Raw genomic sequence first — 24,209 nt, forward strand, 5'->3', positions numbered from 1 at the left:
AACAACATAACATAAATAAAATGTACAAAAATATGTAATGAACTTCCATTCGCGTACAACATGAACATTCATAAGTAACATGACACAGTTTTATTGGACTAATTAATTCTATTTTTAATTAGCTTTTGAAGCAAAGGGTAGTGCCAGGAAATTCTGGAGGGAACAATATTGCTAAAGGGAGGGTTGGGGAAAATTTTAAAAATGGTGTTTAAATGTTTTGTAGTGGCATGTCTTATACTGGTAGCTGGTATGGTCCCATTGTTTTAAGTAGAAAGATTGCACCACTTTATCCTTATTTTAGTCCATGAGAGGATTCCACAACTGTGTTGTGCTACATATGAAAAAAAAAAAAAATTACAGAGAACTTGATGCAACATCTTCTATTAAAGTGCTACCATTAAGTTGCACTTGAAAGTCTTTAAGCAGCTAAACTTTGTCTTAAGAGTAGCCATGTTCAGAACCATGTCTTAATGATGTCATATGGATGAGACCTAATGGTTTGGAGCAGTGTGCATGCTGTCATTTGAGATAAAGTAAATGAACCATCTGGCTGCCAGGCAGATTAAATAATTTGTGATTCATGCTAACGGGCAGCTCCTAGATATTCAAAGGAGTTATAGCACAGCAGCTTAAGGAACTAACAAGCTGATAGCTTAGCACAAAATTTGAACTGATAGTCTCACACACATTTGAAATACTGCATAGTACACAAGACACTGCTCCATTTTCAGAAGGGAATAGAGAAGAGCCATTTTATTTTCATACAATAATGTTCCCCTCCCCTCTGCACTCTTCTGTCCCTTCTAGATCAAGCGTTCATCTATCCGGAAAGGCATGGTGATGGTGTCCCCTCGCCTGAACCCCCAGGCATCCTGGGAATTTGAGGCCGAGATCCTAGTGCTGCATCACCCCACAACTATCAGTCCTCGCTATCAGGCCATGGGTATATCTAATGTTCCTAAGTTCTACTTCATTTATTTTTTAAAATAGTTTTTAAAAATATTTTTAGATAGCATAATGCATTTCAACTGGTAATTGACAAAATGTAGATTAAAAAAAAATTACAGACCTGCTATTTATTCTTTTCATTTCACATCATCCGCTTTTTTGGACTGCTACCAGAAAAGACAGCCATTAGTGACAAGTTTTGTCCAAAGTGCAGGCAGAAGATTTCTACAGCTGACCTTGACAAAACCTTTTATAAGTGTCTAGGCCAGGGGTGTCCAATGTCGGTCCTCGAGGGCCGCAGTCCAGTCGGATTTTCAGGATTTCCCCAATGAATATGCATGAGATCTATTTGCATGCACTGCTTTCAATGCATATTCATTGGGGAAATCCTGAAAACCCGACTGGACTGCGGCCCTCGAGGACCGACATTGGACACCCCTGGTCTAGGTGAACATGTGGTGTCCATAAGAAAATAATTTATCATCTGCATTCAACCTAGTAGATCATGATATTCTATTACAGATTTGGGGTGTCAAACCAGGTGTATAATTGAATTAGCTGATTCTTTAAAAAAGGACATATTGGGCCAGATTCAGTGGCTGCCTAAAAAAGTCTGCTGATCGCATGTCAATCACGCAGTGGTGCTGTTTACAGAATTGCGTATTTTGTCAAAGATAGATGCCGAAAATATAGGCCAGGGTTTCTGGCGCCTACATTTGATGAGCATCACATCTACAGAGGCACCTTAGAACGTCTAAGGTCATTTTCAGTGTTAACCACGCCTACTTTGACCATAGGCATTCTAAGGCTCCTCCGTAGATTCGATGAAGGCCATGTTTTTTTAGGCTCTGGTAGACACCTACATTTTTGTTTTTAAATGATTTTTAAATGGCTTTACTAATTAATCCCCCCTTTTACAAAACTGTAGCATGGTTTTTAGCACCAGCCGCAACGATAACAGCTCCGACGCTCATAGAAATTCTATGTGAGATTGCATTGGCTTTCAGTTGGAGTGCGAGTAAAGTTTAAATTTTATTGTGTTCTTACAAAGTACTATGGGCTAGATTTACTAAAGATAGAGACTCAATCAGCGATTGATTCACTATCAAGTTTGCGTGCAAATCATTTGCATGCAAACCCACCAACTTAATTGCTCAGTTTGTTTTGGCCAAGGAAGGAGCCTGAGGTGTCTGAGCCAATCAGGGCCTTAGGCCTCTCCCCGTGCATCACATGATGCATTGGGGTGGGACTTAAGGCCCAGTGGCGTAGCAACCAGAGGAGGAACATCAGGTGTTTTCGGTATCTCCTGCTCCCAACAGAAAGGTATGGGGGGATGGGGCAGGGAGGGGGCACTGCGGTAGCACGAGGGAGTGAGTATCCCTCCTGCTGTTTTTTGGTGTTCTGGGGGGTGGAGGATCGTGGCTTGGGGTGTCGCACACAATTGTCAGGGGGCATAGGGGCAGTAGTGGGGGGATTTTTCTCATTTTTTTTTATGGGGAAGATATTTTGCGTGTGTAATACACGCAAAATATCTGTGCCATGGAAAAAATAAAAGAAAACCCCCCAAAACAGGCAGACTAGGTCTACAGCAATCGGATTTTAGGATCAGTAAAACCCAATGCTAAATAGCCAAGTAATGTAAGTGAATCAGTCGCTTGGCTATTTTGCATGGGTATTTCACTGATTTGCATGGCTGGATCGGAAAATGGGCAATCAAGGGGAAAAACACACGGTAGGCCATTTTGTGAATCGGGTCGGTTAAGAGCGATCGTTACTAAACCTGTGAAAACAGGTTTCGCTGACTTTAGTGAATCTAGCCCTATATGACCAAGATGATGATGCAGATACATGATAGGATGGACCACTTCAAGAGTATGTGGCAGCCCTAATGCATTGCTCACATAAAAGGGATGAGAAAATGTAAAAGTGGGTGGCCACACACACCTATATTGGCATATAATCAGGATTCATAATAGGGTGATTGGGGAGAAAGGATATAAGTTGCACTTGGTTGCTCAAGACTATATTGTTAAAACATGAGATTTTTTAAATGTTGTCTGTTAATTTAAAATGCATGCAATCAGTAAAGAATTGAAAGAATGTTTGTGCAGTATGGCATATCATACGAGCATGGGACTGTGGGAGCTCCTGCATGTATTCAAAGGTGTCTTGAAGCTTTGGTGAAGAGTACTGGGAACACAGTGACTTCATTCATTTTTGTGAATGATACGTTATTGCTTCTAGGGAATAACCTGCCAAGGATGCTTCAGAAGTTAAAAAGTGTGATTCTAAATTTGAGGTGGTAGCTCTGCTAGTCTCCTTTTAAAGTTTGACTGTATGAAAGTTGATGCAGTATTTCAACTAAAAACACTTGGAAATATTTTTTTTTTTCTTTAATTTTGTAAAATTGCAAATACTATCCCATGCATAGATCACCCAAAGTTGGGTATGCAAGATCTGCGCCTAAATTAATTAATTAGGCAATAACCAATTATTGGTGTTAATTGGTTATAATTAGGTGTTACATGCTCTGTGACCTATTCTGTTCCTGTGACATTTTTACCAAGATTTTTGGTTTCCCCAATTTTGTTTTGACTGACTATTCTGTTAACGTGCATGCCTAATTTTCATAGCACACAATTCCAAAGGGGTGTGTGGCTGTGCGAGGGGTATGGATGGGTCAGGGCAGAATTTATAACAATATTATAGAATATTGTAATTTGTGCCCTTCACTGCTATTAGGTGGGCACCACATTTACACCAGCTTATGGCAGCAAAATGCATGTTAAGCTGTATCTTATAAAGGATGTTCCACATTGAGAATAACATGGGGACAAATTTGTCCCCATCCCCTCGGGATCTATTTCCATCCATCCCTGTCCTGTCCCCCTGAGTTCTGTCCCTACCCCTGCAAGCTCTGCCCTCAACCTGTACAAGCCTCAAACACAATTTTAAAGTGTTCAAGGCTTGTGCAGATGAGGACAAAGCTTGCAGGGATGGGGCAGGGACAGAACTCATGGGAACGAGATGGGGATGGAGATAGATTCCATAAGGACTTGGACAAATTTGTTCTTTATAGAATACTAACAATGCAGATCATCCTAGTGCCTAACTGTGCCATATACTGAATTTCCCCCTATATTCTATGACATTATTCTCAATTTCATGCTGTTTAGACTAGTTGAAATCGTTTCCTGATTAGTTTTCGTTTACCCTTTTATACATCAAATGCATTCACCAGAGAAGCCTGACATGGCCCAGTAGATTGCTCAGTTGAAAAGTTTCTGGTGCATAAAGTCTCCCTTGCGTTGACTATGGAAATATTTGCTGCCCTGACTTCATGCTTTTTTTTTTTTTTTCCCCAAAATCTTTATTCATTTTAATACATACATCAAGTGTACATTAAATACAAACTATCATAATACATTATCACTTGAAAATTCCATCACAATGTGTATCTAAAAGCTTTATATCCCACCCCCCTCCCATAACCATACACAAATAATAAAATTCATATGTATATTAATCATTTAAAAATATGCAATATATATACAGTGGTGCCTCGCATAACGAACGCCTCACACAACGAACGCTGCACACAACGAACTTCATGTCTTGATTCACACAACGAACTTCGTTTCACACAACGAACTTCACACAACGAACTTCATTTCACACAACGAACTTCGTTTCACACAACGAAGTCGCCCGAGCTGCCGATGTATTGCATCCTTCCGCGCAGGCACTGCAGGCAGTCGTTAAGTCACTGCGCTTAACTGCCCTCTCTCACTGTATACAGTCGTCCTTTTAAGATAAACTCAATATTTTTTATATATCATGGCTTCTAAAAAAAGCAGGAAGGTGATTTCTGTTGAAATGAAACGGGAAATAATTAGAAGGAGTGAATGTGGGGTAAAACAGTGTGACCTCGTCAAAGAGTTTGGCCTCAGCAAGACCACCATTTTCACCATTTTGACAAATTTATCTTTTTTTATGTCATCTTAGCATATTTTATGCTGCAGAACAAATTATTTTTTTTAACATGTATTGTTATGGGAAAACGCGTTTCACATAACGAACTTTTCGCATAACAAACTTGCTCCTGGAACGAATTAAGTTCGTTGTGTGAGGCACCACTGTATATGCAATTCTCCCTAATTCCCCCACCCCTCCCTTCCTTCAATTATCACATAAGGAAAAATAATAATAAATTAACATTAATCATTATAATATTTTATTATTGGCCCCCACACATCCTGAAATCTATTAAAATAACCATTTTGTACTGCAATTAACCTTTCCATTTTGTACAGATGACACATTGAGTTCCACCAGAAGCTGTAATTTAGTCTAGAACAATTCTTCCAATTAAGAGGTGTCCCATAAAATCTGCCTGGAAACATAGGAATTCTAAGCTATAATGATTATTTAAAGATTTCCATTCAGGGAACCCTACCTGAATAGCCTGCTTCAACTGCAACCATTTATAACTTTGTTTTTTATTTAGACCATATTTATGTTGCAATTGTGAAAAATCAAGCAGTTTACCATTATGAATAACTTCATTTAAGGATCTTATATCTGCTTTAATCCAATCTTTCCAGACAACCTTAAACCCGCCTATTTGTATCTTGGAGTTTACCCAAATAGATTGATGTGTAGATTTTCCAATAGACTCAGGAGTTAATTTGTCTACAAATCTTAATGTTTTCCAAGTATCCATTAATACTCTATTGTCCTTACGTACTCAAACATCTTTATACTGAGCAGAAGATCAAGTCTAAGTGGGAATATAAGCAACCTCTCAACCCATAACCAGTCTGGCAGTTGTTCCAAAAGCTCTGGGAGGACCCAATACATACCTTGGCGCATGATATAGGATTGGTGATACCTATAAAAATTGGGGAAATTTACCCCACCCTCCTTAATTGGCCTTTGTAGAGACACTAGAGCAACTCTTGCAGTTTTACCCAGCCAAATAAATTTAACCAGAATACTATTTAACTTTTTATAGAAAGACCCCTGAAAAAACACTGGTATCATGCCTAATTGGTAACAAACCACAGGCAGAGTCATCGTTTTAACAGTTTGAACTCTTCCTCAGCATGACAAATGCAAAGGATTCCATTGCTCACACAACTCTGTTACTTTTTGTAATAAAAATTTTTCATTTACTCTCATTGTCTCTTCAAGTGTATTTTTCAACCAAATGCCTAAGTATGCCAAATAAAAGGAAAAGAATCAAATATACCTTTTGTACAATACACATTTAAAGGTAAAATTTCCGATTTAGTCCAATTTATTTTGTATCCTGAGAATTTTCCAAATGTATCAATTACTTCAAGTAGACATGGAATTGTTGTTTATCCCAGGACAAGCAGGCATGATATTCTCACATGTGGGTGACGTCATCTACGGAGCCCCAATGCGGACAGCATTTCAAGCAAACTTGATTGAAGACCTCCTCGTGGTCTCCAGTTCGTTTTTTTCCGCTGTGCTAAGAAGACACGTTTTTTCTTAGCTCTGCCCCAGTGCCTTCTTTGCACCGCGAATTGTTGTTTTTTCTTCGTTAAAAGTCGCTGTGCGTATAAAAAAATTTTTTTTTTTCTTCTTCCTGCTCTTCGCGCTTTTTTCTCGCGATCCGGGGGCTCCCGGGTCATCGCAGCCGCGTGGCCTGATTGGCTGCGGTCGCCTGGACTTCCTATGTCCCGGCCCGTTTCGGGCTTTAAAAAGTGCACCGGGTGCGAGCGTCTTCTATCACTCACAGGCCCGCATCGCTGGTGCATCCTCTGCCTGGGGGCCGATCATCCAACAGAAACTTGCCCCTGGTGCGCAACCTTCCAACACCGGGCGCTCCGCCGATGACGGGCCCGCATGGCGGACCTATTTGCTGCCGATCAACCCTCGACCTCGGCCTCGAGATTGGCCCCGGCTTCGGCCCCGGCCTCGATCTCAGCCTCGGGTACCTCGGCCCCGCCTCGGGACTCGACCTCGAAGACCCCGAGCTCTCAGAAGTCTTCAGCTCCGGGTAAGTCCCCTCTTCCTTCCTCAGGTTCCATACCTCCAAAGAAGCCAACCTCGGGGACAATGGCCGGACAAGGGGGGAGTTCCTTGCCTACGGCCCCGGCGAAACCCCCGAAGACCTCGGGACGTGCCTCCACCACTCGGGAATGCTCTGAATCGAGATCGCCCCCGGTGGAGTGCACCGCGGCCTCGGACATGCCGTCGCTTCAATGTCTGGGGTTCGAGATAAATTTTCCAAAATCCCAGCTGTGCCTCTCTCAGTCCTTACAATTCATCGGGGCCGTGCTGGACACGGTCCGTCTTCGTTCCTTCCTCCCCCCTCAGCGGCGGGAGGCGTTGGTAAATCTGAGCCGACAAGTATCGAGATCGACCTCGGTCTCGGCACGACAGATGATGACGCTCCTCGGCCATATGGCCTCCACATTCCACGTTACCCCGCTTGCTCGCCTTCACCTGCGGTCACCACAGTGGACTTTGGCATCACAATGGCGTCAGGATCGTGACCCGATCAACCGCCATGTGACAGTGACTCCTTCCTTGCAAAGATCGCTCCGTTGGTGGACCGACTCTTCGAATCTTTCCAAGGGTTTGCTCTTTCCCGCCCCTCCACACCACAAGGTCCTAACCACGGACACGGAGTACGCTTGGGGGGCTCATGTAGACGGTCTACACACTCAAGGTCTGTGGACCACAGAGGACCGTCACTGCCATATCAACGTGCTGGAGCTTCGGGCCATTTACCTCGCCGCGGTGGCCTTTCAGCATCTGCTTCACGACCGGGTGGTTCTTGTCCGCACAGACAACCAGGTGGCGATGTACTACGTAAACAAGCAAGGAGGGACGGGGTCTTGGCCCCTCTTCCAGGAGGCCTTACGGCTCTGGGAGTGGGCGGTCTACCAAAACATCTCCCTTCGAGCGGTTTACATCCAAGGAGAACAAAACTGCCTGGCGGATAGGCTCAGCCGCCTCCTCCAGCCACACGAGTGGTCCCTGCATTCTCAGGTGCTGCGACAGGTGTTCGACACGTGGGGGACTCCCCAGATAGATCTGTTCGCCTCCCCCGACAATCAAAAACTGCCTCTCTTCTGTTCAAGGATATACTCCCCGGACCGTCTCGCGGCCGATGCCTTCCTCCTAGATTGGGAGGGAAAGTTCCTCTATGCGTTCCCGCCGTTTCCTCTGATTCTGAGGACGCTGGTCCATCTAAAATCTCTGAGGGCCACTCTGATCTTGATCGATCCTCGATGGCCCCGCCAGCCTTGGTTTTCCCTACTACTTCAACTCAGTGTCAGGGAACCTCTGCTTCTGCCTGTCTTTCCCTCTCTGCTCTCTCAGAGTCGGGGTTCACTGTTACATCCCAATCTTCAGTCTCTTCATCTGACTGCTTGGTTTCTTTCCCCTTGACTTCCTTCCCTGTATCTCAGTCGGTCAGGGAAGTGTTGGAGGCTTCTCGGAAAGTTTCGACTAGACTCTGCTATTCTCAGAAGTGAACTAGATTCTCGTCCTGGTGCTCCTCTCACCACCAGGACCCGGTGTCGGTCCCTGTGTCTTTGGTTCTGGAGTATTTGCTCCATTTATCTCACTCTGGCCTGAAGACCAATTCCATTCGAGTCCATCTCAGCGCCATTGCTGCCTTTCATCAGCCCCTGGAAGGGAAGGCTCTTTCACTCCATCCCTTGGTTTCCCGTTTCATGAAGGGGCTATTGAATGTTCATCCTCCCCTCAAACCGCCTCCGGTGGTTTGGGATCTTAATGTGGTTCTAGCTCAACTGATGAAACCTCCATTTAAGCCTATAGATAAGTGTCATCTTAAGTTCCTCACTTGGAAAGTGATCTTCCTACTCGCTCTCACTTCTGCTCGGAGGGTTAGCGAGCTGCAGGCCTTGGTGGTGGACCCACCTTTCACGGTATTCCACCATGACAAGGTGGTCCTCCGCACTCACCCTAAGTTTTTACCTAAGGTGATATCTGATTTTCATCTCAACCAGTCCATTGTTCTGCCTGTGTTCTTTCCCAAGCCCCACTCTCACCCTGGAGAGGTGGCGCTCCACACTCTTGACTGCAAGAGGGCGCTGGCTTTTTACCTTCAACGCACTCAGTCTCATCAGACAGTTCCACAATTGTTTTTGTCCTTTGACCCTAATAGGTTGGGACGCCCAGTTTCCAAGCGCACCTTGTCCAACTGGTTGGCTGCTTGCATTTCTTTCTGCTACGCTCAGGCTGGTCTCGCACTGCATGGTCGAGTTACGGGGCATAAAGTCCGAGCGATGGCAGCTTCGGTAGCTTTCCTCAGGTCCACGCCTATTGAGGATATCTGCAAGGCTGCCACGTGGTCTTCGGTTCATACTTTCACCTCTCACTACTGCCTGGATACACTATCCAGAAGCGATGGCCGGTTCGGCCAATCGGTATTACGTAATCTGTTTTCTTAAATTGCCAACTTCCCTCCACCCCTTCGTTATTAGCTTGGAGGTCACCCACATGTGAGAATATCATGCCTGCTTGTCCTGGGATAAAGCACAGTTACTTACCTTAACAGGTGTTATCCAGGGACAGCAGGCATATATTCTCACAACCCGCTCACCTCCCCGGGGTTGGCTTCTTTGCTGGATATGTGAACTGGAGACCACGAAGAGGGGATGCGCCCTCTAGTGGAGCAGGAGGCACACATGCGTGGTGCAGCACAGCAAGCTTGAATCTTCAATCAAATTTGCTTGAAATGCTGTCCGCATCGGGGCTCCGTAGATGACGTCACCCACATGTGAGAATATATGCCTGCTGTCCCTGGATAACACCTGTTACGGTAAGTAACTGTGCTTTCCGGATTTCTCAAATGAAGCAAAATATCATCCGCATAAGCGGATACTTTATAATCCACTCCCGCACATGGAATACCCTGTATGTCCCTTGCCTGTCGAATAGCTAATAACAAGGGTTCAAGTACTATATCAAAAAGCAAAGGAGATAACAGACAACCCTGTCTAACCCCCCTCTGCAATTTAAAAGCATCTGAAAAATTATTATTTATATATAAATGAGCAGTTGGGGAGCTATACAGTGCTTGAATCATTTGTACAAATCTGGAACCAATACCAAACCATTCCATAGCTTGATACATGAATTTCCATTCTACACGATCAAAAGCTTTCTCAGCATCTAATGATACTGAAAAAGCCGGATCATTAATTTGTTTTGTTAAATAATACATCTGAAATGCCAATCTAGTATTATTGGAAGAGTGTGTCTGAGCAACAAATCCAGTTTGATGCATACCTATTATTTGCGGAAGAGCTTTAGCCAATCTTAATGCTAAAATCTTAGCTAATAATTTACCATCTACATTTATTAAAGAAATAGGCCTGTAATTTGAAACCAATGTTGGATCTCTATTTGGCTTTGGCAAAACAATAGTTAAAGATTCTGCCATAGTGCCTGATATACAACCTTTATTCAGTTGATCCTGATATAATTTTAACAAATATGGTAAAAGGGAAATTTGAAATTCTTTATAAAACTCTACTGTAAATCCATCCCCACCTGGAGCGGTCCCAACTCTAAGGGACTTCAATGCTGTTTGTAACTCTTTTAGTGATATAGGTTCATCTAAACTTCTTTTTATATGATCAGGAACCTTAGGACCTTCAACTAAACTCAAAAAATCCAACCCATCTTTCTCTTTATTTGCATAAGACTCAGAAGAATAAAGGGACTTGTAATAATTCAAAAATTTTTTTAATATATTTCCAATCTGAGAATGAGAATTCCCTAAATCATCTTTAATTATGCCTATTTTCTCTTTCCTTTTCTTTGCTTTTAAATAATTTGCCAATAATCTTCCAGCCTTATTTGAACTACCATAATACAATGCTTGCTGAGCAAAAATGTCCTTCCTTACTAACCTAGAGGAAACCTCATTATATTCACATTTTTTTAACAATATTTGAAATGTTGCCTGTTCCCATTTGTTAACCAATTGTAATAATAAATTTTTAATCTCTTTTTCCAAGCTTACAAACTGCTTTCTTAGCTGTTTCTTATTATATGCAGAATATGAAATAATTTGTCCTCTCATAGTTGCTTTGAAAGCATCCCACAAAATTTCAGTCGATATTTCCTCTAAATCATTAAGTATAAAATATTCATTAATTTTGACCTGAAATTCTGTACAGAATTTAGAATCAGCAAGCAATGCATTATCAAACTTCCATACAGGTTTGGAATTATCTTGATCTACTAAATTTACTTCTATCCATATACCACCATGATCTGATATTATCCCAGGACAAGCAGGCAGGTATTCTCACTAGTGGGTGATGTCATCAGACAGAGCCCCGGTACGGACGTCTCACAAGCACGTGTTGCTTGTAGAAACTTAAAGTTTCTAGATGCCCGCACCGCGCATGCGCCGGTGCCTTCCTGCCCGGAGATCCGGGCGTGTCTCCCCAGTTCTTTCTTTTCCGCGGAGCTGAGAAGTTCAACTTCTTCATGCGCTAGCTGAATTCAGTTAAATTTGCCTTCCTTGTCCGCGTTTTCGCTTTCTTTTAATTACAGTTAACAGTACTTTTCTTTTTCAGTTTAAAAAAAAAAGATTATTTCCTCCGGCGGGTCGAACGGGCCGGCCACGTGGCTCAGGCCCACTGGCTTCGACCTCGCGGCGGAGATTTTCCGGCCTATGTCCCGGCCAATCACCGGGTTTAAAAAGTGCAGCAAGTGCCAACGCGCGATTTCACTCACGGACCCTCACTGGCGCTGTTTGCAGTGTTTGGGCCCTGACCACATCCCGAAATCGTGCAGGCCTTGCTCTACCCTTACGGCACGCTCATTCAAGCGGCGTTGCCTATTGTGGGAATCGATGTTCAAGATGGACGCAACTAAGGATCCCTCAGCCTCCACTTCATCTGATACCTCCCCGGTTCGGGCGAAACCGGTATCGACCCCTCCTGCATCGAGTGTGGTGAAACCGGCATCGCTCAACCCGACACCATCCACGAGCTCGACGTCAGTGCCTGCCCCGGTCTCCTCGGTTCAGGTACCTCTTCCTTCCACAGTGCCACCAGTGGTCATCAAAGTGCCGAAAGCTACTAAGCAGAAGCACTCGGCCTCGAAGGAGCGCAATGTCCGTGCAGGAGGACCCCCTTTCGGTGCGGATCCCTCCTTATCGGCTTCGCTACGGTCCGTGCTTGAAGCTCAATTCGTCGAGCTCATGCAGACCATCGGACCCGGGCTCATCGCTGCCATACAGGGTGACCTCCCGGTACCGGTCCAAAGGGGCGGTCCGCCCCCTCCCCCTCCCCCACACCGTTCGACCTCGACAACCGACGAGGACGAACGGGGGAGGGCGGTGATGCCCACGCGGCAAGCCTCGCTTACCGATATGCCGCCATTAGAACCCATTACGCCTCCGCGCCAACATGGGACCAGACCTCCGATCGATACTCGAAGCCCTGGGCATAGTCAGGAAGAGTTCTTCCGTACTCCTTACCAGACTTGGGTAGCATCGCAAGAACCCGCATCGCAAACCCAGTTGCGATCCACCGCTTCCAGCCCTATCCACTTGGGGGCCTCGGGAGACCATGCGATGCACAGACGATCCCGATCCCCGTCTCGCCACCGAGACGGGCACCGATCGAGACACTCATCCTGGCACTCCTCACGCCATTCGGAGGTGTCACCGCAGAAAAAACTGCAACGTAGGGGATACTCCTCATCAGAGGTGTCCCCTCCGGGGGGCCCGGAGTACGAGGAGACATCGGTGCCCGATTCTCCTTGCCACTCCCCGATGTCCATGGACCTGGAGGCCTCCTCCTCCTCCAGCCCGTCCCACAGACCGACGCTGGCGGAACAATTGTCCTTCTCATCATTCCTCCGACAAATGGCGGATGATCTGGATGTGACCCTTGACACGGGCTCCCGATACTCCAAAGAGTATCTGGACACCATGCATTTACCTAACCCTCCAACGGAGTCGCTTCGGCTCCCCTTGCACAAATTACTGGACCAGACCTTCATGCAGTGCTTCGAAACACCGTATTCCATACCGGCGATCCCCAGCAAACTCGATGCTCGATACCGCATCGTGCACCATAAAGGGTTTGAGGGCCCTCAACTCTCCCACCAATCCCTACTGGTCGAGTCCTCTCTTAAACGCTCTCACCCCTCCCAGGTCTACGCCTCTGTACCGCCGGGCCGAGAGGGGAGAACGATGGACAAATTTGGTAGAAAATTCTACCAAAACTCCATGATGGCGTCACGGGTGCTAAACTACAATTTCTTTTTCTCTTCCTATCTGGAGTTCTTCTTGCCGGTGCTCCGCAAGTTCACTCCGTTCATAGACAACCAAGCTCGATTCGAGTTCGAGGAAGTGGTAGCCTCCCTCTCCCAATTACGCCTCCAGCTGATGCAATCCTCCTTCGATGCATTCGAACTCTCGGCACGCGCCGCCGCAAGCGCGGTAGCTATGCGTCGCCTGGCATGGCTCCGTACAATCGATATGGACCCCAACCTCCAGGACAGACTCGCCAACGTACCATGTGCTGGAGCTGACCTGTTCGATGAGTCTATCGAAACTGTTACCAAGAAGCTGTCGGATCATGAGAAATCTTTTCAATCCATCCTGCGGCCCAAACCCAAACCTCAACAGTCTCGACCTTCCAGGCCACCCCTGATTTACCAGCGGCGTTACATGCCCAGACAAACGCCTGCTGCGAGACAGCCTGCGAAGAGACAACCTCCCCAGAAGTCTCAGCAAAAACCTCAGCCACCGGCTGCACCTAAGGCTCCCCAGCCCTTTTGACGCCCCTCCCGGGAGCATAACCTCGGCCTCTCCCATAGGGGGCCGCCTCCATCTTTTTTACCATCGATGGGAGGCCATAACCACGGACCTATGGGTCCTCACCATCATCAGAGAAGGATACTCTCTTCAATTCCACCGGGTCCCCCTGGACCATCCTCCAAGAGAGTATCCTTCAAGCTCGACGCAGACCGCCCTTCTTCTTCAGGAAGTCCAAACCTTACTTCAGCTTCGGGCTGTCGAGCCGGTCCCGTTAGACCAATTGAACCGAGGGTTTTACTCCCGGTACTTCCTCGTCCCGAAGAAAACGGGCGACCTGCGACTCATTTTAGACCTTCGGGCCCTCAACAAGTTTCTGGTCAAAGAGAAGTTTCGCATGCTGACTTTGGCTTCTCTATACCCCCTCCTCGAGCAGAACGACTGGTTATGCTCCCTGGATCTCAAGGAGGCCTACACTCACATCCCCATTCACCCGGCCTCCCGAAAGTTCCTCAGATTTCGGGTGGGAAATCTGCACCTACAGTACCGAGTGCTACCATTCGGCCTATCTTCGTCCCCCAGAGTCTTCACAAAGTGCCTGGTGGTAGTGGCCGCAGCACTCCGGGACAGGAGTCTACAGGTATTCCCATACCTCGACGACTGGCTCATCAAGGCCCCGTCAGCCCCAGAGGTCACTTCGGCGGCCTTGGCTACAACCTACTTCCTCCAAAATTTGGGCTTCGAGATCAACTTCTCCAAGTCTCATCTACAACCCTCCCAGTCCCTCCCCTTCATCGGAGCGGTCCTGGACACCACCCGACTCCGAGCATTCCTGCCCCTGCAACGCATGGAGTCCCTTCTTCATCTCTGCCAGGCGGTGTCTACTCGCCAAACTCTACCGGCGAGACAACTGATGGTGCTCCTGGGCCATATGGCCTCCACAGTACACGTGACACCCTTTGCCAGACTCCACCTCAGGATCCCCCAGTGGACCCTGGCATCACAGTGGAATCAGACGTCCGATCCACTATCCAAACACATCTCAGTCACACCTGCTCTTCGGCAGTCTCTACTTTGGTGGATGACCTCTTCGAATCTATCCAGAGGTTTGCTGATGCACTCTCCCCCCCATCAGAAAGTTCTCACAACCGATTCGTCGAATTATGCATGGGGGGCCCACCTGGATGGTCTCCGCACCCAAGGATTCTGGACCAGTGCGGAAAGACTACACCAAATCAATCTACTGGAACTCAGAGCCATCTTCAATGCGCTCCAAGCTTTCCAACATCTACTTCACGACATGGTAATCCTCATTCGCACAGACAATCAGGCCGCCATGTATTATATCAACAAGCAAGGAGGCATGGGCTCGGCCCTCCTTTGCCAGGAAGCTCTACGAGTCTGGGACTGGGCGGTGCGCCACAACGCCCTACTCAGAGCAGTATACATCCAGGGGGAGAACGTCTTAGCAGACAAACTAAGCCGTCTGCTACAACCGCACGAATGGACTCTCCATTCCAGCCCCCTTCACCAAATCTTCACGCAATGGGGGACGCCTCAGATAGACCTCTTTGCGGCTCCCCACAACTCCAAACTGCCTCAGTTTTGCTCCAGGATCTACACTCCTCATCGCCTCGAGGCAGATGCTTTTCTACTGAACTGGGGGAAACGATTTCTATATGCGTTCCCACCATTCCCGCTGATCCAGAAGACTCTGGTCAAGCTGAAACTCGAACGGGCCACCATGATTCTAATAGCTCCTCGGTGGCCCAGACAACCTTGGTTCTCCCTCCTACTCCAACTCAGCAGCAGGGAACCAGTACCACTTCCAGTGTTTCCTTCACTGCTTACTCAACATCAAGGATCACTACTTCATCCCAACCTGCAGTCTCTCCACCTGACAGCTTGGTTCCTCTCAACGTAACCCCTCACCAATTCTCACAAGAAGTGAGGGAGGTCTTGGAAGCTTCCAGGAAGCCCGCCACTCGACAATGCTACTCCCAGAAATGGACCAGATTCTCCTCATGGTGTGTTTCTAAGTCAAAGGAACCTCAGCGAGCTTCCTTATCCTCCGTGCTGGACTATCTCCTACACCTATCTCAATCTGGGCTCAAGTCCACATCCATACGAGTCCACCTGAGCGCTATTGCGGCGTTCCACCAGCCCCTACAAGGGAAACCCCTCTCGGCCCATCCAGTGGTCGCCAGATTTATGAAAGGACTCTTCCATGTTAACCCTCCTCTCAAACCACCCCCAGTAGTTTGGGACCTCAATGTAGTCCTTTCCCATCTCATGAAGCCCCCGTTTGAACCACTCAACAGGGCCCCTCTTAAGTACCTCACCTGGAAAGTGCTTTTTCTTGTAGCCCTTACGTCCGCTCGCAGAGTCAGCGAACTCCAGGCATTGATGGCGGATCCACCATTCACAGTATTCCATCATGACAAGGTGGTCCTACGCACTCACCCGAAATTCCTGCCTAAGGTGGTCTCCGAATTCCATCTCAACCAATCCATTGTACTTCCAGTATTCTTCCCTAAGCCCCATTCTCACCACGGAGAATCGGCCCTTCACACTCTAGACTGTAAACGTGCCTTGGCTTTCTATCTGGATCGCACCAAGCCACACAGAACCACTCCTCAACTTTTTGTCTCCTTCGATCCTAACAAGTTGGGAAGACCCGTATCGAAGCGCACCATCTCTAATTGGATGGCGGCTTGTATCTCTTTCTGCTATGCCCAGACTGGATTATCACTTCCTTGTAAGGTCACAGCCCATAAGGTCAGAGCAATGGCAGCCTCAGTAGCATTCCTCAGATCAACACCAATCGAGGAAATTTGTAAGGCTGCCACCTGGTCCTCGGTTCACACATTCACCTCACATTATTGTCTGGATACTCTCTCCAGACGGGATGGACAGTTTGGCCAAACAGTATTGAAAAATTTATTCTCTTAAGTCGCCAACTCCCCCTCCATCCCACTGAGGTTAGCTTGGAGGTCACCCACTAGTGAGAATACCTGCCTGCTTGTCCTGGGATAAAGCAATGTTACTTACCGTAACAGTTGTTATCCAGGGACAGCAGGCAGCTATTCTCACGTCCCACCCACCTCCCCTGGGTTGGCTTCTCAGGCTAGCTACCTGAACTGAGGAGACACGCCCGGATCTCCGGGCAGGAAGGCACCGGCGCATGCGCGGTGCGGGCATCTAGAAACTTTAAGTTTCTACAAGCAACACGTGCTTGTGAGATGTCCGTACCGGGGCTCTGTCTGATGACATCACCCACTAGTGAGAATAGCTGCCTGCTGTCCCTGGATAACAACTGTTACGGTAAGTAACATTGCTTTACTATTGGTTCTATGGCAGCTTTTTCAACTTGCTGTAACATCTGATCTGAAACAAAAATATAATCAATTCTTGAAAATGATTGATGAACATGCGAACAAAATGTAAATTCCCGATCATTAAAATGAAGAATACGCCATATATCTTTTAAATTACATGATTGTATTAAATTATCTAAACCCATTGATTTCATAATTCTACTAGGTTTTTTATCCATTATTGGATCTATAACAGGATTAAAATCCCCCGCCACCACTAAATTAGTAGCAGCCAGTGGTAATACTAATTGTTGTAGAGATTGAGGGGTACAGATAGGAGTAGAGGTAAGGTTATAGGGACAGGATTAGAGGTAAATTACAAAATTAGTCAGAGACCACTGTTCAGGCAGTGGGCCTGATGGGCCGCCGTGGGAGCGGACCGCTGGGCAGGATGGACCTCTGGTCTGCCCCAGCGGAGGCAACTTCTTATGTTCTTACTTAAAGAATTCACTTTGATTCAAATTAGGGGCATATATATTTAATAACGCCATTGTAGTATTACCCATGCTCATGTCAACAAGTACCCACCTTCCTAGAGGATCTGCCTTAACCATATTAAATGTTGTCAAACATTTTTTGTTAATCAAGATTGCTACTCCTGCCTTTTTTTTTTAATCGCTGGTGCAAATAAACACTGTTTTATCCAATTTCCTGACGCTTCATGGATTCTGACCCAGACAAATGTGTCTCCTGTAGAAAACAAATATCTATATTCTGTTGCTTAATATATGACAATACCTTTTTCCTTTTTATTGGGTGATTGAGGCCATTTACGTTCAAGGAGAAAATTTTAAAACCCATTATATAAATGAAATTTATTATACAAATATATCCATCTCAAAAATAAAATATAAACTTTTTCCTCATACCAAAAACTTACACCCCCCTTAAATCCTCATTCTTAACCCCCCCCCCCCATATCCCCTCCCTCATTCCCACCCCTTCCCTCCCCAAAATAAATGCAAACTTCGAAACGCCCATGGTGGCCAAGCAAAAGATAAACTCCCCACAGGCAAATTAAACCTATTCAATCATTAACTTAAAAAACCTTTATAATAAAAAGAGAATCATCATAAGCAAAGGGATAAAATTTCATAACATTCCAAATCTCTTTTCCATAATATTTATTTTCCCCTATATACTTTTTTTTTTCCCAATCCAAAATCAGACCCATTCTTTATATTAACTATATTTAATATCCATCTTATTGAAACCAAGACATTTTTAGTCTTATAACTTTTCCATTCTATAATATAATTGTACTTTACCATAAAATAAAAATATTAGTACTGTACTTACTTCTTTTCTAAGTTTCTTTAAAACTTAAAACTTCTTAAACTATATAAGAAATACTTCAATTTAATCATATATGTTAACCTTATACAAGCATCTTGTTATATTTTATATATATACCTTATGCAATATATAATATTTCTCTATTTACCCCATGTATCTCTGAACATTCTCTAATACATCCTAAAATAATATATTAAACATTAATTTTATTTATTGTATATCTCAAAATCCTAGTACCTTGTTCAAGCATTCACACCATTCACATTATCCACTCACACTTATTATTACATTCTTTATTAATTCATATGCCTTATGTAATAACTTACTAATTAATTTTCATTTTATAATGTCAATATGCCATCTATACTCCCTTATATATTAAAATATTCATATGTTAAATGCTCAGAGAGTAAATCTTATTTTATAATCATTTAATAACCATAAAATCTCTGTATCCTATATTATCAATATCTACTTTTGTATCCAAAAACTCCATTAGTGTATTGCTTTTAATATTCTATCACATATCATTGTCCCATCAAAAGTAATCTATCCAATTTTCTTCCAAAAGCCATCTTCCATGTTCATTCTCTTCTTTTCTTCTAAATTCTGCTCTTCGTTGTTGATTTCCTTAAAACGTATGGCAACTTTCAAAGAGCAGGTCGTATCATACAGACTCACACTCTTTCTATATTTCAGTTTGCCATATTCACCAATCTTACTCAACAACATTTAGATTTCTTTAATTCCCATTGCCTTTCTTCATTAAGAGCTGCATGTACCATTTTCATTTTATATCTCAGTTTCACTCCTTGTAGCACACAGCGCCCCCTTCTCTTTCAGGCAAAACCATGTTATTGCAATCCTTAGAATGTCAAGTTTTTTTTTAAAGTAATTTGAAACTGTTAACTGAAATTCTGAATATTCTATCAAATCTTTTCCTTCTCTCTTCAGCATCATTAAAAAAAAACAAAAAACCAGTATTCTTCAAATAAAATATGTTCAACAGATAACATATATCATTTACTTTCATTTCCTTTTATGTGTTGATTGGCACTTCACATTTTTCTATAAATTCTTTTAATTTACTGGCCTCTTCAAAACTATAAGTTTTATTTTCATACGTAACCTTCATGACTGCTGGGTATATTAACCCATATCTCGCACCCAGAGCTCTCAACTGCGGGCACATTTCCAGCAACATCTTCCTTTTTTGAGCTGTCACTCTTGCAAAATCAGGCACTATTGATATTTTTGAGTCCTGATATTTTATATCTTTATTCTCCTTAGCCAATGCTAATATCTCAGCTACTTGCTGATATCTGAGCAACTTTATAATCATTGGCCTTGGTCCTTTTTGTGCAGTTAGTCTTTTTGTTGGGATCCTATGTGCACGTTCCACTTCCAACTGAAATTTGCTTTTAATCGGTAGAATCTTCATTAAAAAGTTAGTCATGAACGTGACTGAATCATTTTTTTCTACCCCTTCAGGTAGACCAAGAACCCTCAAATTGCACCTCCTCTCGCGGTTGGACAAATCTTCAAAATCTCTCTTTAATATTTCAATTTCTTTCTGAGCCTTTTTAAACTGCCCTGGTTCCATTTCCGTTTTTTCCACCTTTTTCTTTAGAGCATTCATTTTCAAATCCACTATATCCATTCTGCTTTTTAACCCTGCTATCTCATCTCTAACTTCTTTTATATATTTTGAGTTCTCTAACACAATTTCTTGTATTTTTTGAATTTCCCACAAAAGATCTCTGTTATCTATCTCCTCCACAGGCAAAGGAACTGATTGAGGGGAAATCACTTCCAGTTTTGACCTTTTTCCTCCGCTTGATCCGCTTGCCATCACACTTTTATTTCCTTTACCCGACCCCGATGCCATTTTAACAATCTTAATGCTTCCTTTTTTTAAAATTCTCTTTATTATTTTCCACTTAAAAGTTCAGTAAACTGCCTGCTTTCACAGAGCCGATCTCCTACACAGCCATCTCTCAGCACGTCGAAGCCACCGACTTCATGCTTTTTAAGACATAAATCTGAGTCTTTTTTTTTTTTTTTTTGCTTTTAGTTGTATTCTAGTGGATAAGGTACTTTTTTTTTTTTTTTTTGCTATAGAATCTAAAATTAACTTGCCCTTGGCTCATGTCTGACTTTGTAGTGCACTGCGGCAGTATCCGGCAAACTGCCACAATCCTTAGCATGAACAAGGACTGCCTGCGTACTGGTGACAAGGCCACAGTGCACTTCCGCTTCATCAAGACCCCAGAGTACCTGCACATCGACCAGCGCCTGGTGTTCCGAGAGGGGCGTACCAAGGCTGTGGGCACAGTTACCAAGGTATGAGTTAGCCAAGGACACCTGTATTTTTTCCCTGCTCTTTAGCCATAGTGGTGACTTTTATTTCAATTGAGCAAAGAATTATGGTTGCCGTCTCGGTCCTCTTAGATGTGAAAAAATAATGGCCATTGACCAGCGTGTAGTTACTCAACTGGTCTACCCTGGCTGATGTACTTCTCTGGTACTTTGTTACTACCAGTTGCTACAGACCACCAATAACTTGCCCATGAACTCCAAGCCCCAGCAGATAAAGATGCAGTCGACAAAGAAGAGCCCTCTGACAAGAAAGGAGGATCCAGCAGCAGGAGAAGAAGCACAAGGCATCTTATCAACAGCAGCAACTTCATCATCATCTGTTCTTTCCCAGGTATGGGCTGTTTCTGGTTTTGAATGTTCATACTCTTTCCTCTGTGCCATGGCTTCAGGGTTGCCCATACTCTTAACAGTCTCTTCCCCTTTTATCTATTTTGATCTCTGCATAGTGTACTGTATCATTCCCTTTTCTTACTCCCATAAGGGTGGATAATCTGTGCTGGGCTCCTCCTGTCACAGCCCTTTTATTTTTCATACTGTTTTCTGTTCTGTGTCTCCTACTCAGCTGGGCAATATTGCTTCGTGCCGAGTGTGTTCTGCCAGCTTTTCCTCATCTCTCTGCCAATAGAGACACTCTCTCGCTTATCTCTTGCTTTCTTTTTCTCCTGCTGCTTGCCTGCCAGGCTGCTCCTGAAGATGATCTGCTTAGCAAAGAAAGAAATAAGGAAAATAAGGTATTTCAGAAACTGCAATTCCAGTTTGTGTCTGCTTTCAAAGAAGCATTCTAAATTTGTGATATGGAGTAATATCTCTTTTCTGGTTTTTTTTAGCTTTGGTTCAAAATAGGGAATGACACGGGGACAAATTTTTCCCTGTCTCCACAGGGACTCATTTTCCCGTCCTGTAAGTTCTTTTCCTGCCCCTGCCCCATTCCTGCAAGTTCCGTCCTCATCTGCACAAGCCTCAAACATATTAATATCATAAGTGTTCGAGGCTTGTGCGGTTAAGGCAGAGCTTACATGAATGGGACAGGGACAGTGACAAAACTCACGAGGAATGGACGGAGAAATTGAGTTCCTGCGGGGACCCGGAGAAATTTATTCCTATGTCATTCTCTAGTTCAAAAGAACAGTGAGGGTTATAAGCTAGATCATACTGAATGTGTCAGCATGTTGTGGTTTGTTTTTAAATATGTGTGTGTCTTTACCCTTCACCCCTTAGATATATTTAGAATGGCTGAACCTACCTGCACAAGTTTTTTTTCTAGAGTTGGGTGCTTACAGACTTTTCTGCTTTAGAAAATTGGTGACTTGCGCAGTCTATAACCAAGCAAAAATGCAAAAGCAGTAACTAGTTTCCGTTTACCTTCTGTCCTGCAGCCAAAGGTAGGAGGCAGCGGGCGGCGGCGTGGTGGGCAGAGACACAAGGTGAAGTCGCAGGGGGCCTGCGTGACCCCGGCCAGTGGGTGCTGAACATCTCATCCACTACCATCATGCTTCTGGTCTCTGAGACTGCATCCATCACTTCCTGAAGAGGATATGAGCAGAATACCGAAAGGCCACCTGTTCTCCCCCCTTCCGCCCCCAAAAAGTGACCCTTTCTCAGCCCAACCTTCCAATCGACAGCTCAAGTTGGATTGTAATTTATAAGTTGTCAGTCACAATAATGGACAAAACCCATGCTTACACAAAGCAAACTTGGAAATGTTTTCTTTATGCCATGGCTTTTTAGAATTTCTATTGTTCTGGGCTCTTTTCAATATGAAATAGCTGGCAGTTCTGCAGGTGAAGAGTGTGCCCGATTTATTTTCTAGCAGCGTATTCTTTTCCATATTCCCTTTCTTTGTATTTATTTCCGTTTTGTCTAGTCAGCAGTCTTCCTTTCCCAGTGTGCATGTGTACAAAGCTCCTGTACAGCCAGTCTTCCCTTCTCTGGCTCCTATAATAATGACACACACACACTAGGTTCTAACATGGCAATGTTTGCCAGGAAACATGAACTTAGGTCACAGGAGGATCAAAGAGGATGTTAATATTGACTGTACAGGAGAGAACGTCTCTTTTTATGATGTTCCATTGGTCAGCTACAATAAAGTATCTCATCAAATCTCCTTTTATAATATTTTGGGGTGTGTGTTTTTTTTATTTTGCCGAGTGTTTGAGGGGAAGAGTAGTTCTTCATTTTGGGGCCAGATTGAGGAAGGGCAATGGAAAGTATTTATCACATTCTTTCACTTGTTCCTCAAGTGGTCAGTGACTTTGGCGAAAGTAGACCTAAGGGGTTACATATGTGACTGGTTTATGTTCTTCAGCTCCTAGTAGGTCTGTTTAACTGGATAAATTCCCTTTACTGTACAGGATACCCCCTCCCTTTCTCTTCATAACTTTCCTGGCAAGGACACCAGCAGCCTGTGACTAGTAGAGTGCTGAAGGGGGTATATCTTGCATTTTTAAATTACATTACATTTCTTGACCACCAAACCTTCCAGATCAATGTAGTTTACATTAAGAAACTGTTCAAAACAGCGAATTACAGCTGCCTTCTCAATTTATACAGACAGTAGAATTAAAGCTAAGATCAGTAAGTAAGTTAAAATTGGAGGGCAAGAGCATTTGTAAAGAATGATGGATTTTTTTTGAGGCGGAAGAATAGGGAGGGAGGGAGGGAGGGGGAGCATAGGAGTCAGGTGTTGCCTTGTTAGGAAAGATGGGACTTCTAAAGTATTCCTATATTGCTCTGTTACTTGATGGCTGCTTGGTTTGTACAAAGAAAATTGGAAGGTTTAAAAAAAAAAAAATTGTTTGAGAATGGATAAATTTGGCTAAACTTTACAGAAACGAGAATCAGATGGACACTTAAAAAAATTATATACATATATATTCCTTTGCATCATGCTTTGGAGCCAGTTAAGTGTTAATGTTCCTGTGCACTTCTGTCTGAAAGCACACAAGGAGCCTCTTCACAACTGCAATTAAACATCCAGCACTGTTCCAGACATGCAGGCAGCAGCTGCCGCCACCACCACATAAGTGACATTCACTTCCCATTTGTACACTGACTTTTCATGTAAATATTCTGCTGCTGAAGTATGACCCTGAATAGCACATTATGTTTTACAAGCACATTGCTTTGAAGGATACCTTTATTTTCATAGCTGAAGTATGCAGGCTGAAACATCAGGTCTGCTGCTGATCCTTTGATTTGAGCTTGTCTGGTGTATAAAATCCTGTTGTTTTGTGGTTGGTTAAAATAGTTGAACAGTATTTAACATTTTTAAAGCAACATAGCAAACAGTACTTGAAGTGCTGTATTGAAGTGTTTTATTCTTCCTGTCCTTTATCAAATTTCCTGAGAATGTTTAGGTTTTGTTCAATAAAAAGAAATGACTAAAAAAAGTTCTCTTTTATAAAATTGTCAGG

At 44.1% G+C, this 24,209-nt stretch overlaps 1 protein-coding gene across 3 annotated transcripts in view; it reads left to right on the forward strand.

The window, feature by feature from the left end:
* GTPBP1 (GTP binding protein 1) overlaps nt 1-23,640 on the forward strand; it is a 127,224-nt gene extending 103,584 nt beyond the window's left edge. The window contains exons 9-13 of one of the 3 annotated variants that reach the window (XM_033929457.1): nt 808-943; nt 20,579-20,757; nt 20,957-21,124; nt 21,474-21,524; nt 22,170-23,640. In XM_033929457.1, coding sequence (XP_033785348.1) covers nt 808-943; nt 20,579-20,757; nt 20,957-21,124; nt 21,474-21,524; nt 22,170-22,262 — 627 coding nt within the window. In that variant the 3' untranslated portion in view covers nt 22,263-23,640. The remainder of the gene's footprint in view (nt 1-807; nt 944-20,578; nt 20,758-20,956; nt 21,125-21,473; nt 21,525-22,169) is intronic. The other 2 variants (XM_033929458.1, XM_033929459.1) reach the window with 2 other exon arrangements.
* The last annotated feature ends 569 nt before the right edge of the window (nt 23,641-24,209 follow it).

This window comes from Geotrypetes seraphini, chromosome 2, assembly GCF_902459505.1.
Source record: "Geotrypetes seraphini chromosome 2, aGeoSer1.1, whole genome shotgun sequence".
Taxonomy (NCBI): Eukaryota; Metazoa; Chordata; class Amphibia; order Gymnophiona; family Dermophiidae; genus Geotrypetes; species Geotrypetes seraphini.